At 45.6% G+C, this 14927-nt stretch overlaps 1 protein-coding gene across 9 annotated transcripts in view; it reads left to right on the top strand.

The window, feature by feature from the left end:
* RUBCN (rubicon autophagy regulator) overlaps positions 1 to 13945 on the top strand; it is a 53244-nt gene extending 39299 nt beyond the window's left edge. For 7 of the 9 annotated variants that reach the window (XM_026495558.4, XM_048215013.2, XM_026495549.4 and 4 more), the window contains 9 exons: positions 5014 to 5074; positions 5807 to 5939; positions 6758 to 6903; positions 7460 to 7524; positions 8003 to 8241; positions 9037 to 9098; positions 9565 to 9718; positions 10814 to 10907; positions 11135 to 13945. In XM_026495558.4, the coding sequence (XP_026351343.1) occupies positions 5014 to 5074; positions 5807 to 5939; positions 6758 to 6903; positions 7460 to 7524; positions 8003 to 8241; positions 9037 to 9098; positions 9565 to 9718; positions 10814 to 10907; positions 11135 to 11313 (1133 nt within the window). In that variant the 3' untranslated portion in view covers positions 11314 to 13945. Of the gene's footprint in view, positions 1 to 5013; positions 5075 to 5806; positions 5940 to 6757; positions 6904 to 7459; positions 7525 to 8002; positions 8242 to 9036; positions 9099 to 9564; positions 9719 to 10813 lie in introns of all 9 variants that reach the window. The other 2 variants (XR_003315024.4, XM_057306637.1) reach the window with 2 other exon arrangements.
* The last annotated feature ends 982 nt before the right edge of the window (positions 13946 to 14927 follow it).

Genomic DNA, 14927 nt, shown 5'->3' with positions numbered 1-14927 from the left:
GACTTCTTTATTGCTTTCTGTTCATTTTCATTGGTTTCTGGTTTATTAATGGTACAAAATTCTTTCTACAAAGTATCATTATACTTCTCATTAGCAGTCTTTCTAATTATATCCAGAGGTTTACAGATGTGTACTTTTTGATCATCTTAAGTGATTTATGCTATTGAAGAACCTCTGAGGGGACATCTGGGTGGCTCAGCTGGTTAAGTGTCTGCCTTTGGCTCGGGTCATAATCCCAGGGTCCTGGGATCAAGTCCTGCATCAGGCTCCTTGTTCAGCGGGGAGCCTGCTTCTTCCTCTGCCTGCCGCTCCCCCTGCTTGTGCTCTCTTTCTCTCTCTCTCTGACAAATAAATAAATAAAATCTTAAAAAAAAAAAAAAGTGAAGGGGTGCCTGGGTGGCACAGCGGTTAAGCGTCTGCCTTTGGCTCAGGGCGTGATCCCGGCGTTATGGGATCGAGCCCCACATCAGGCTCCTCTGCTATGAGCCTGGTTCTTCCTCTCCCACTCCCCCTGCTTGTGTTCCCTCTCTCGCTGGCTGTCTCTATCTCTGTCAAATAAATAAATAAAATCTTTAAAAAAAAAAAAGTGAAGAACCTCTGAGGATACTATCAGAGCAAGGTCAATAAAATCTGTAACACCCTTGGAAAAATGTTAAGTGCTTAAGCATTGTATTATGGACCTCATCTGTGACGAATACTCTGCATAGCGTAGTACTCTGCTTGATATCATCACATGTCTTAGATCCTGACTCATTGAGCAGACCATATGGAACAGAAGTGTTTCTGAAGGAAATCGATTTGGAAATTACTTCCTCCTAGCAATAAAGTAGGTATAAACCTTGTGATCACAGAAAGCTTTGTATTCAACAACACCTACTCCTTTCAGTAATTTTTAGTAAATTTACCAAGTTGTGTTACCATCACCATAATCTAGTTTTAAAACATTTTCATCATCCCAGTAAGATTACTTGTGCCCATTTACAGTTAATTTCTGTTCCCACCCCAGCCCCGGTCCACTGCTAATCTGCTTTTGGTCTGTATAGATTTGCCTTTTCTGGACATTTGATATAAATGGATCATACAATATGTGATCTTTTGTGTCTGGGTTCTTTCTTCGTTAATTCCTTCTGATGGTATCTGCCAAACTGGTATCATTCATAAGCTCCCAATCCCAGACAGTCTTTTCAGCTTCTTTAGCTTTAGGGTTTTGTTGTTCTCCACCCCTCCTTCCCCTTTTATTACAGCTTTATTAGTTTTTCTTTATCTTCCTTTGTTGATTCTTCTAGAATTTCGGTCTTCCACATACATGTATCTAGTCATGGTCCAATCAGGAAACAGAAACCACAGAGTAATTTGAATAGGGAAAATTTAAAAATAAAGAATTATTAAGTGTCACTAGGGACTGGAGTAATGGGAGACTGGCTCATAAGGAGTAAAAAGAACTCTAAGGAATACAGGAATAGCAGATACAGGTAGCAGTCAGTATCCCTGGGGCTGACGTAGAGTACCCAGGAAGGAACAAACGTAGAAGATGACCACATCCCCAGGGCTGAGATCCAAACCTCGTGGCTCACTAGAGGTGGATACGTTCTCTAAGGCTGCAGAGCTACCCTAAGAGAGTGCCTGGGGACGCTGTCCATGAGTGGTACCAGGCCAACAACAGCATCAGGAAACCCTTCTGGGGGGTGCTGGTGGAAGCTGCCGCTAGGGAGTTGCTGAGATGCTCAGAAGTCTCGAGATGCTGGGGGAGGTGGTTCATGGGAGGTGCCAGGCCTGTGGCACTTGCCTGAAGCTTTCCCAGGAGGTGCCGGGGGAGGCTGCTTATGAGAAGTTCCGCTAGTGGCGCTCTGCTGGAAGGCCACTTTCATAGAGGTGTGCTTCCCCAGGGGAAAGTCACATGTCCTACATACCGGAGTCTGCCTAGAGGAGCACACCAGACTCAGCAAGAGGAACCCCTTCCTCTCCAGTGTCCCTGCAGTGCTGGCTACTGACAAAGCTTAACATGGTGCCGTCTGGCAGAGGGCCACTGTCTATGAGTGCAGCTCCATCCTCATAGAGCAGACAAGAAGAAGGGCGGGTCTGGCGTGGAAAGGCAATAAATTGATAACTGGCATAATATGTAAAGACAGAAGTTCATAAACTGTGTTTTCTGACTGCCCCTTTAAATCATTTTTTTTCTTTTTTAAAAAGCAGAGTCATTGTGATTCTCCATTTAAAAATGTTTCCTCTCTAGTCAGCAGTTACAGCACTGGAGTTAGCTCTCCAGATGCGTTGGGTACCACCTTATCTGCTAGAAGGAAAGCAGGAAGGAAACCGATGTCAAACTGGCCAGTAAATTCTGAAGTCGATTCTCTTCCTGTGCCTCACTTTGTTTAAAAATTTGTAGATTTTGCTATTTTAACCTGTTCTTCCCTGATCATCTCAGTATCAGTGTGTGGACATGCAAAAACTCTTCTTATAGCATGTCATTTTGTAATTGGTTTTTTTTTCTTTTTGAATCTTTTTCAGTCAGTAGTAATAGCCTTATTTAAGGCATCAGAAGCATTTGAAATTGGTTCTCTTAGGAAAAGATACTTGCCAAAGAATCAATTAAAAGTTTCATAATTATGTTAACTTCCATCCAATTGAATGACCTCCTCCTCTGTCTTTACTTGTTAATTTTCTGTCTTAGACCCTGGTCTACTTTCATCCAGATCCTCGACTGGTGTTCCAGCCTCATTAACTTAGTTATGTGCTTGAACTGATCAGAGAGTCAGGAGAAGGCAGCAGAGGCCCAGTGTCCACGGGGCCTTCACGGTACCTGGCCAGTGTCAGGTGGCATGTCTCTCTTGATATCAGGTGCCGCTCCTCCCTCTCCGCTCCCAGGGTGAGATCATCACAGCCAAGGCTCTGCGGTCCCCCACACTCTTGGCAGTATTCATGATTGGCTAGGACGTCATTGCACCTCCGGTAAAAAAGAGGAAACTTGGTAAAGTGTGACTGGACTATGTTTTCCAAAGAGCAGAGAATGATTTTTTTTTCTCTCAAAGAAAAAATGACTTCTTTTCTATGAGGTTGAAGAACTACTAAATAGTTTTTTGAAGACAGTGGTTTCCTTAGCAACCATGAATTATCAGCACTTCTCTCTGATGTGCAGAATTTTCTTTTAAGAGTCTGGTCCTACAATAGCAACATTGGTTAGTTCTTTATTCAAGGATATCTGGCTAAGATTTTCTCTCATTTTTTTTTTCTGTCACTCCCAACAGGCTGATATTTGCTTTTTGCTTTTAGCCAATTAATCATTTATTTAGGAAATATTTTCTGAAAACCTATTATGTACAAAACAGTCAGGGTTATAAGGGCAAGACGAGACTTATGTACACATCCAAGGCAGTATAAGTGTTATTCATATAAATGCTACTAACCAAATGGTCTCTGAAGGCCTACTATTGCCTAGAATTTTTTTTTTCTTCACTAGTACTATTTAGAATGGAATAGGCAACTAGCAATGTATTGAGATCTGGATTTTGGTAGTACAAATTCAGACAAAATATGATACACATGAACTTCTTTGTTAAATAGGATTTGCACATCAAAAACTAATGATGTACTATATGTTGGCTAATTGAACATAATAAAAAATAAGTAAGTAAAAAAATAGGATTTGCTATTTACTAATCAAAAATTTTGTTGCTGTCTTAAATTTTTCGGTGCTTAGAGAGCATATGAAAATTGATTGACATACCAATTCTGTTCTCTCGTGTATAGCTTTGAAAACATTGATTTGTTAGGAATATTATTTGCGTATACAGGGCTTGTATACGGAGCCCTGTATTCAGTATTTTGGGCCACACAGAAGAATTAGACATGCTCTCATTTCCTCACAAGGAGATTTTATGATCTAGTGGCACACACAAAAATATATATACAGAGGAAGTGTGAAGAACAATTGAGCTACTTATGGCCAGTTGCCGAGTGATGTCATGTACACTTCAGTGCTCTATTGAGGGGCTCAAATGCAGTAGATTGATCATTGTGTAGCTCTAATTAGGAAAGGAATGTCTTTTCACTGGACATCAAAGGAAATGAGAGATGAGACTTATCACAATAGTCTTGTTTTCGTGACTTGAATACACTCCGTCTGCCTTTCTTGAACATGAGTGCTATATTTCACATTTTCCCCATCAAACATATTTGGGAACACAAGGTCTCTGGAAGTTCAGGCATATCATTGTTAGAAATCCTCTTCAAAATCCTTTAGCGGAAATAGGCTTTGGAAGGTCTGCCATAGTTTCCTGTAATTATGCCTGAGAGTTCTATAGAAAAGATCATGTCGAGTATCTCCATGAACATTTGTTGATTACCAGGCGTCTCCAGGGAGCTGCCAAGTCATAGAGAAGTTCTGTTCTTTCCTGTTCCACCAGACAGAAAGGAAATCTTTCCATGAAGTTTTCATAAGGATATAGAAGACTTTTCCCATTCGGAAGCAATAGTGGTAGTAGTCAGATGTTAAGAGCAAAGTTCCAGTTCCATGTAACATTTAATGAGTTACCTCCATGATCTAAGTTCTTTGTTAAGTACTGGTTTTGATATAAAAAAGAGATAGAGTTCTTACCTCCGAGAGTTTATCATTTAAGAGGGCTTGAGATTTAGAGAGTGAAGGAGAGATTGGAGTAAGTTTTTTGTGTTTCTGCTTGATAGAGGGTGTGTCCCTGTGTGCCTTAGGATGCTTCCTTTTCTCATTCACTGTTTTGCACCAAATCTGAGTTTGTGTTCCCACCTGGATCTGTAGCCATTTTGACCGTCTCCATGCTGTGCATAATGTCACTAATTCAGTCTCGTTGTGACTTGAACAGAGCCAAATTATAAATTACCTGTAGAGCTTCACCTGGTCTCTGCTCCTTATCCTGCATAGAATGTAGCTTGTAGTTGCTACCCTGAGTGCTGGGCTGGCAAAAGCTTGGAATGGTTTCCATTATCCCTTACCTCCTCCCTTCCCATTTCCTGCTCCCCTTATCTCTGGTCTCCATTTAGATGCTGACATCAGAAGGAGCACAGCCTCAAACAGCAAATCCTTCGCTTCCTCCCAGTCCTTGTAAGTACTTTTTTTTTTTCCAGTAAAACCTTGGGTATGTGGAGAAACAAACCCAGTTCTTAGCATATGGATGGGAAAGGCCATAGACCAAGCATCCAAATTCACAAAAAGACAAGGTTAAAGTGATGGGCCTGCCTGATAGTGGCATGCCCCTGGGATCATTGGTTCAGTCAGGGTGTGCTCTGGTGGAGACAAAGCTCACATATGGATTGTTCCTTCTCTGCTGACTCTGATGGTACCAGAGGCCCCCGGCAGATCAGGTCCCAGAAGAGACAACGGTGATCATGATTTCTGATTATGAAATCTAATTGAACTGGTTTCATACTGTAGATCCAGCTAAGGGAAATAGTAGCTCATTTGGGAGCAACAAGTAGTCCTTTGTTGTCTGCAAGGCAGTTTTACTCCATTTATTTTGTAACCAGGTGTTATAACCCCCATTTTACAGTTAAAGAAACTGAAGCTTAGAGAAGGGAAGTGATACAGAATCCCCAACTAGCAGTGCGATGTAATGCTCTTAAGGGGGATTTGAGCCAGAGTCTTCAGACCACAAAATGAATATATTTTCCTCTCTACGTGTATCTGAAGATGATGAGAAGAGAAGCCAAGCTGACTGGGGGTGCTGAGAGTGTTCTCAGCCCAGAAGTAACAGGGTGTAATATCAGATCCTGGAGGGAAGGCTCCCATCTTCCTGTCTTTTCTCTACACTCAGCCTTCCTTGAATCTCCTTTCCAGCTCTCACTGCTTCCTTCACTCCACATCTGCGGAAGCAGTGGCCATGGGACTCCTGAAGCAGTTCGAAGGCATGCAGCTGCCAGCTGCCTCCGAGCTAGAATGGCTAGTTCCAGAGCATGATGCCCCTCAGAAGGTAGATTTCGTCAGCTTTGTTTCTTTTCTTTTCTTTTCTTTTTTTTTTTGAGTTTTTATTTATTTGACTGAGAGAGAAAGTGAGTACGAACGGGGGAGCAGCAGGCAGAGGGAGAGGGAGAAGCAGACTCCCTGCTGGGCAGGGAGCCCGATGTGGGGCTTGATCCCAGGACCCTGAGATCATGACCTGAGCTGAAGGCAGACGCTTAACTGACTGAGCCACCCAGGCGCCCCTCTTCTGCTTTTTCTCGCCACCCACTGTCCATCTCCAGGAGGCTATGAGCCTTTCTGATGCTGTTCTCCTTTGTCACATGCCCCCCATCTAGAATTAACCTGTATGTTTCCTTCCTTACTCATAGAAGCCATTCGTTACAAATGTGTGGAGTGAGTGAGTGAATGAATGAATGAATACATGCTTGCTTGGGTTTTCCCTAGCAATGGTCAAAATACCTTCCCAGAGGTGGAAGTCCTGTGTGGTGACCACCTTTGAGACACTGAAAAAGTGAACTGTTCATATTCTTCTTTTCTCTACAGTTGCATATAGTATAGCAAGGGTCCTGGGGTGGGTTTAGGGACAGCATCAGCAATGGGTGCCACCACACCGGAATGCCATTTCTGTTCCTTTTGCTTCTTGGAACACAAGGCCCTCACTTCTAGTAGCCTGGTGCCTTAGTGGTTTGTTTTGAGGGCCAAGGTTCCTCCAAGCCATTACATGAGGTGTTCTTGAAACGTCTTTCATGAACTGTTTCTGTGATGGCCAAAGGGTCAAGTAGGTGTTCCTCCAGACTGTGTTAGATCACCTGTGCTTTTCTGCTGCAGCTCCTGCCCATCCCTGACTCCCTGCCCATCTCACCAGATGATGGGCAGCATGCTGACATCTACAAGCTGCGGATTCGTGTTCGCGGCAACCTGGAGTGGGCCCCGCCCCGGCCTCAGATCATTTTTAATGTTCATCCAGCCCCAACGTGAGTAGCCAGTGTCTGTGTCCTCTGGGTTGTCAGGGCTGTCTCCTCACCTTCTTGTCTCTCCTCCACCCGTAGCTCCCACACAGTTCTGTTCACTTAACGACAGAGGGAGGAGATTATCCGTCTTGTCACAAGTCTTACTCCCGATCCTCCTGTTGCTTCCCAGAGTTAACCAGAAATGAGGTCTTTTATCACTGGCCTTCCCAATCTGTTGCCTTCCTCCCAGTAGTTTTGTGACTTTCTGGTTTTTCCTCTCTTAAGATGGATGGTTGCTTTTCTTTCCTCTTACGCTTTCCTCTGTCCTATTTCTCATCTCTGTGAGATGTGGTTCATTATTGGGGGCTGTCCCTTCCTAGACCTAAATTCTAACCTAGGAATCCTCAGTTTGAATTAGTTCTCCCAATGGGTTTGTTTGGTCCAACTTTAAAACACCACAGGTGAGCTCCCCCTCTTCCCGTACTTAACAGGAGCCCTGCGTTTGCCTCCTTATCCTTGACATGCCAGAGGCCTCGTGCAGCTGGTGTCTGCCAAAGCCCTCTCCTTCCCCTCTCCTCAGGAGGAAGATCGCAGTGGCCAAGCAGAATTACCGCTGTGCGGGCTGTGGCATTCGGACTGACCCTGGTGAGCATGTTCTCCCGCCCCCACCGCCTCCAGGGGCTGCACTGTCTCACACACTCGGGAGAGGGGCTGGTCAGAAAGGTAGTGAGAGGAGGCGACATAGCAGAGGCGGGAAAGGGAAGGAAGGGGCCTGGATCCGAGAGGTAGGGCTAGACAAGATCACTGGCAATCAGAGGGAAGTTATTTCTGGGGGCACGTTACCAGCCTTGTGTACTGAGGAAGATTGGGTACTTTCAGCCAGGTTTTGGAAGCTGGATCTTACCATCTCTGGCAGGGTTTGCTTCCTCAGTGGCCTTCGGTGGGGGACACAAAAACCACAGGCCCCACTCTGTGGGTTTCTGCTAGCTTTGGGAGCGCATACAGAGGTGGATGGAGCTGGGTGGCCATCCCTTCCTGCTCTTTGAAAAGGAACAGGGGTGCTGCCTCACCGGCTTGTAGATGGGAAAGCCACATCTGACCTTTGACTTTCTGGTTTTACCAGATTATATCAAGCGGCTGCGGTACTGTGAGTACTTGGGCAAGTACTTCTGTCAGTGCTGCCATGAAAATGCCCAGATGGTCATCCCCAGCCGGGTTCTGCGCAAGTGGGACTTCAGCAAGTACTATGTCAGCAATTTCTCCAAGGACTTGCTCATTAAGATCTGGAATGATCCTCTCTTCAATGTGCAGGACATCAACAGTGCCCTCTATAGGAAGGTCAAGCTCCTCAATCAAGTCCGGGTAAGAGCCTTGAAAGGCCACATCCAGATTACCCTCCTCACGCCTCATCCCTCCCTGTGTTCATACAGGCTTTGCCAGGATCACTGCACTCCTCTCTGTCATCATATCAGACCTGTAACCGTCTTCTCACTCATGCTTTCTCTGCATACTTTCTTCGTCTCCGACGCTTTCCCACCTGTCTGTCTAGTTGGAGCCTCAGACCTGACAATGGCAGCTCTGAAGCCATAGATGGCACTCAGTGACAAAAATAGGAGTTCTCCCTGCACTGAACGTATACTGAAGGGAGAAGAGGGTATCAGGTGGGAAATTCAAATTCTGGATTTCTCAGTGGCTCTCAGCTGTGTATGTGATTTGGGAGCCCAACCTAGCAGAGGGGCCCTCCCTGAAGGGAGGTTACTTTATTTAATTTCATTTTTTTTTAAAGATTTTATTTATTTATTGGACAGAGAGAGACACAGCGAGAGAGGGAACACCAGCAGGAGGAGTGGGAGAGGGAGAAGCAGGCCTCCCGCTGAGCAGGGAGCCCGATATGGGGCTCGATCCCAGGTCCCTGGGATCATGACCTGAGCTGAAGGCAGACGCTTAACAACTGAGCCCCCCAGGCGCCCCAAGAAGGGAGGTTACTTTAAAGCAAGTTGTTGAGTTACAGATGTAGGGGGTAGTTTGGCTCTGGCTGCTGCATGCAAAGCTTCTGGACCCCCCGGTTTAAGGGTACTGGTCATTCCAACGTTTTTTCTCTCCTCTTCCTACCTGCTCTTACGCCCCACTCAACCACCACAATGTCTTCCTCTTCAGCTGCTGCGAATCCAGCTGTATCACATGAAGAACATGTTCAAGACGTGCCGACTGGCCAAAGAGTAAGTCGTGTGTGCAGGCCAGAGGCCTCTTTCTGGACTAATGTCTGAAAGAGACATGCCCCAGCAGTCGTCCCTTGTTGTGTGAAGAGGGAAACTAGAGAGATTTGCAGAAAACTCCAGAAATGGTAAATGAAAAGCCTGCAGCAGTAACTGTGTCTGTATCCTTCTCCGTGGAAGGGGCCATCTCTGGTTTTTCTGTCCAGCGCAGACTACACTCTCTGCAAGCTGGCATGAATCACTGTGCAGAAGGGCATAAAAGTCCCTTCTCCTGTCCAGACACCTAGTAGTGGGGAGTGTCTGGGGTGGTCTGGAACACCTAGGCTGGCTGAGTGTTGCCCACCCTCATTGCGTCTGCCTGGGACCCTTCTCTTCCCTATCCTGCTTCCGGATATAGATCCTTCTGTTTTGAGGTGCCGCACAAAACGTTCATTTTCTGCACCTGCTTACTTCCCTTTACTTCCTGTAGGCTTCTGGATTCCTTTGACACAGTTCCAGGCCACCTGACCGAGGATCTCCACCTGTACTCACTGAATGACCTGACTGCAACCAGGAAGGGGGAGTTGGGGCCCCGGCTTGCTGAGCTCACCAGGGCGGGGGCTGCCCACGTAGAGCGATGCATGGTGAGACGGTCTCTCTTTAGCACGGGACTGGGCTCTTGGTTAGGGATCTGGAGAGTGGGGTGGGCCTGGGTTCTTGCCATGCAATTCCAGAAAGTTGACATGGTCTGTCAGCACTGTGACAGAAACTGGGCAGGACTGCTCTTCCTTGGGTTGATGAACAGCTAAACATCCAGATCTGAAGAACCTGAAATTCGAAGAGAATGTGCTGCTGGCGTAGCCCCTGGGTAACGGGCAGGACTGAGCAGGCCTTCACTATAGAATCCTCCTGATGTGGGAGGAGAACCCTGAGTTAGAATCTGGAGAGGGTCTCCGCTTCATCGTTTTCAGTCACTGTGACCAAAGAAAATACTTTGCCCTCTCTGCAGTAAGCCTTAATTTTCTTGTCTCTAAAACGAAGATAATAATAACCCTTGTCCTTTCCTTTCAGGATTTTTGAGAATTGATGAAATAATTTACGTGAAAGCATTTTGTAAGCTTTGTTCTATAGATGCAAGTTATTATTGTCCTTGGTATACCCAATGTGCCAGAAATTCAGAAGTTCCATTTTTAGAATTTTGCATCTTAGAATATACCCCGTTTGTGTTCCTGTGACAGTCCCAGAATTAGAGCTTAAAACAGGGCATATGTAGAGATCCTGTGTAGCAGGGAGAATCAGAAAGACTTTGCTCTAACCTGATTCAGGATGGGTGTTATTTTGGAGAAATACTCTTGTCTTCATATTTTATCTTAATTGCTGTGGTTCCTGTTTCAAAATAGAATCATCACCCACACTGGAATTTTGACTTTAGGGAGCCCTTTGTGGCACCATTCCTTCCTTTTCAAAATCTCTGCATCGCAAACCATTCTTGTGGTTAGAGCTTCTCAAACTCTCTTGTACCCACCTTAAAGCTCTGTCTCACACTGCCCAGTCCGGGCCCCAGTTTGGCTGTCGTGCTCCTAAGTCCAGCTGGCTCTTTTCCTAGAAGGCACGAGAGCCCCTGAGAGCCCACTAAAGTCTGATTTATATTTTGCCCCTTCCCTCGCTTGTGTTCATCCCCTGGTGCCGGTTCCTGGTATGCTGCCCCTGATTTTGCTGCCTGTCCTTTTCCTCCCCAGCTCTGCCAAGCCAAGGGCTTCATCTGTGAGTTCTGTCAGAATGAGGATGACATCATCTTTCCTTTTGAGCTCCATAAGTGCCGGACCTGTGAAGGTAAGGACGGTGCCAGGTGTGGAGTGGGCAAACAAGACTGAACCCAAAGCTAATTTATTTCCCTCAGCCATCCCTGTTAACGAGAGTTGAGTTTGACTCAGCAGCTCTCTGTTTTCAGCCCGGGCGCACCAAGCCTTGGTGGTGAGAAGGGGCTGTGGCAGTGACTTGCTTTCACCTTGAGATAATACAAGTTGTTCTCTCTTCTCTCACCCTCCCAACCTGAATAGAGTGTAAAGCATGTTACCATAAAGCTTGTTTCAAGTCTGGAAGCTGTCCCCGGTGTGAGCGGCTGCAGGCCCGGCGGGAACTGCTGGCCAAACAGAGCCTGGAGTCTTACATGTCAGACTACGAGGAGGAACCCACCGAAGCCTTGGCCCTCGAGGCCACTGTCCTGGAGGCCACCTGAAGAAAGCACATTAAGCCCTCTTTCCAGGGGCCAGGGTCACACGTAATGCAGAACTGAGCCACCCTTTTAAGGACTTTCCCCACTTGGTTTTTTTTTTTTTTTCTATAATTATTATCATTATTATTATTTTTTTTATGACTTGTCTAACCTCCATGTAAATCAACCTTTGTTAGGTTGTTGGGGTCCATTCTGTTGTGACAATTTGTAGGTACCGGGTATTTCCATCAGAACTGACATATGAATCCTTATGTGAAGCTTCTAGCGCCTCTGTCAGAGGAATGGACGGTGAGACCCAACTCTTCTGACATCCATGGCCTTCTCTACTTGGACCAGATCTGGTTTCAGCTGCATTTCAAGTATCATTTCCAGTTTTACTTTGTTTTAGTTCTGGAGCTTCTGAGTCAGGCCTTTCACAACTAACTCACTTCTCCTTTGCTGCTGAAATAGGAGGACGGAGTTCTCTGTCTCCGTCCTGGAATGGAGTCACACTGGGCTCTGAGGAGAAGCAGCAGAGAATTGGACTACATCGTGGGCATTCTGTCCAGCATGTGTAGGTATTTTTGAGGCCATAAAAACAGCATTCTTACCTGGAATCCTCAGAGACCTCACGGAGGCCACCATGACCTCCTCGTTTGAAATACTCTAGGCATCGATGATGTCACAAACTGACTTTCTTTACCCTGGTGGGCTTGAAGCAAAGAAACAGAACTGATACTTAAGCCAGGCCCCTTCATAGCCTTCCGCCAGCGTAGACAAGGCTGCAGCTCTATTGCTTCAAGAGCATTTATTCGGTCAGAGGAGCTGTTGGCCTCCTCTTACGTGATGAAGTCTCTAGTCAGCCTAGCTCTGGTGCAGACATGATCTTTCAAGCTCGGGCCAGTCCCTGATGCCATCCTAAGCTGCAGACAGAAACTCTATCCACCGTCTTATTTGTGGGTCTCTTGCCACTGTGTCCTCTGTTCGATGGTCATTTTGGCTCTGCGTGAAAGTATGGCCCCACTCCATTCTCATCCCCTTCCTGCAGCAGAGCTGGGACCCTCCCTGGTGGCTGAACTCTCACCGTAGTTTCTTTTGTTAAAGTCAGAGTGGGGGCGGGGAGATTTCTGGTATTAGTGGGGTTAGAGAACTTGGCAATTTGTGGATGTGAGTGTGAGTGTGAATATTCCTCTGTCCTTGGGATAACAAGAGCCTTTATGCCTACGAATACACTGAACTCTGTAGCCTGGTGATAGCTATATGTTCATTCATTCTTTTCATGTTACTAATTTTAACACACACATACCTTTTCTTAAAATGTGCATTTTGATGGGACCGTGAATATGTTTGTGGTTTTCATGTTGCTGTAACCCCAACCCCTGCCTATAACACTGGTCAGCGTCACTGTTCAGAGGGCTGGCAGCTCTGTGAACAAGAGCCCATAGCGTTTTTTTTCTGGGACTGACTTCTTGTATACTTGTCTTTCCATAATTGGTTGCTAGTCGAAAAAACTTGGTGTGGACACTGCCCCAAGAAGCTGAATGGAAAGTAGCACATGGTTGGTGGAAGCAGATGAGTGGCTAAGCTGGAGGCAACCAGGAGTCTCACAGGAAGTAGAAGGGGCAGTACGGTAATGGCCAGAGCTGAGGCTTCACCGGGGCCAGAGGGAGCAGGAAGGAATTGACCCATGGCCTTGGTCTCTGTGCCTCAGACTTAGGATTAGGCCGGAAGACCCTGAGGCTCTTCTCCCGTCAGTTCATGAGGGAGGCTCTGAGAGCCAAGGCCTCCAGCCCAACCCGGTTTTGAGGGGCTAACCAGGAGCTCCATTATCTTTCAAGGAGCTTTGGGAATGGGCCCCACACAATTCAAGTTTTACCAAGGGTTAGGCCTCAGATTCAGACTCAGGGGTTGTAAAAAACATGGTGAGCTCTGTGTCCAGTTTTGGTATAAATTACACATCTGGCTCCTTACTCTTAAGTCACTACACTGGAGGAGAGATGCACTGTCATTATTGTCCTGCCAGTTTCGTATTAGCAGAGGACCAAAGGATGGAAAATGCTGACAGTTTCCAAAGTTGAGCTCAACAATCTTACATGCTCCTGGTTTTTCACATTTTTCTCCACCTTCCCCATTCCATCTCCTTAGATTGCATATCTGTTTTAGTGACCCTGACACTCTGCTGTCATCACTGTCCAAATACCCATTTATTTATTTATTTGAGAGGAAAGAGAGAGAGGAAAGAGTATAGGATGTTTTGAAAGCACTTTGCAACTTATAGCAGTATCTAAAAACCCCCTGCTATTGTGGGGGAAAGCATTGAATGCACTGAAGAGCATTCCTTCTGAATGAAATGGGAGGGAAGAAGTTCTTTTTTATAAATAAAGGGAAAAAGTTAAAAGTTTGCTTACAAGGTAGAGACAAGGTTCAAGACATAGCAGAAGAGTGGAAGGCAGATATTTTCCACTTAAATGAGGCTGTTATTGACTTTCTCTGCCAAGGCTTTAGAGCTTTTGTTGAATTAACATAAAAGGAGCAAGAGTCTAAATAGAGTGTTCTGTTCATGTACAACTCGTATTCTGAACTGGATTTCTACTCGCTGTAATTCATACACAGCCGAACAGTTTATTGTCATCTTTAATAAACTAAGGAAATGAAATTCCTGCCTTTTATTTGTCCGCCTTGACTATCAGGAAATGGTATTGTCTGCTGTAAAGCAGGCATGTCTGAAAACTCAGGAGGTTTCTGAATTACAATGCAAAGAAAACCGGACCTTCCGGGTCAGGAAAAGTAGGTGTGAGACTGTGTCATCACTGGCTTGCTGTGTGACCTTGAGTGGATCACTTTGCTTCTCTGGATTTCTCTTTCTTCTTGTATCAAAGATATGGGCACTAGTCGTTACCAGTGCACGAGGCTTGCCCCCTACCCATTCTCTGGAGGTACGTATCTTATTTTAAAGCGAGGTGGGGGCACCTGGCTGGCTCTGTTGGTGGAGCGTGCTCTTGATCGCGGGGTTGTGAGTTCAAGCTCCATGTTGGGTGCAGAGGGTACTTAAAAATAAAAACCTTTGATTAAAAGAAAATAAACATAAAGGGAGGTAAATCTTTCTCTCTACAGCATCTGAATTGTATCAGATGCTTTGGTTCTCACTTCTGTGAACAACTTGCTCCGAGTTTCTCTCTTACGCTCCTGACCCTCTGGAACTCCAGCTTCACCCTGAACATTTCTGCCTTGACGTCCCTTGGTCAGGTCATGTCTCCCGGTCAGGTCATGTGCCCCTGATATGTCTAAAACCAATATCAATATTCTATTTACCCAAACCTAACCATTAGTGACGCCAACTTGAGAATTTGGTTGTCTTCAACTCCTTCCTCTCTGAGTCAGGTAGCATGTTCAGTTAATAAAGCATTATCTCTTTCCCACAACCTCTCATCAAATTCTGTTGATTTTTCTCTTGAAAATAAATCTACCCTGTTCCCTTTCTATCATTAGCACACCAATACAGGTTCTTATCTTACATCTCAGCCATCTCTAGCCATGCCAATCTCTTCCTATTTAATCATCCGTCAAATATTTGGGTACTTGCTGTCTGCCAGTTTCTGTGTTAGGCTCTGTGGCTATGGCAGGGAGCAAAATGGAGG

Source organism: Ursus arctos, unplaced genomic scaffold (genome assembly GCF_023065955.2).
Source record: "Ursus arctos isolate Adak ecotype North America unplaced genomic scaffold, UrsArc2.0 scaffold_4, whole genome shotgun sequence".
NCBI lineage: Eukaryota > Metazoa > Chordata > Mammalia > Carnivora > Ursidae > Ursus > Ursus arctos.
This window is presented reverse-complemented; position numbering and strand designations above follow the sequence as displayed.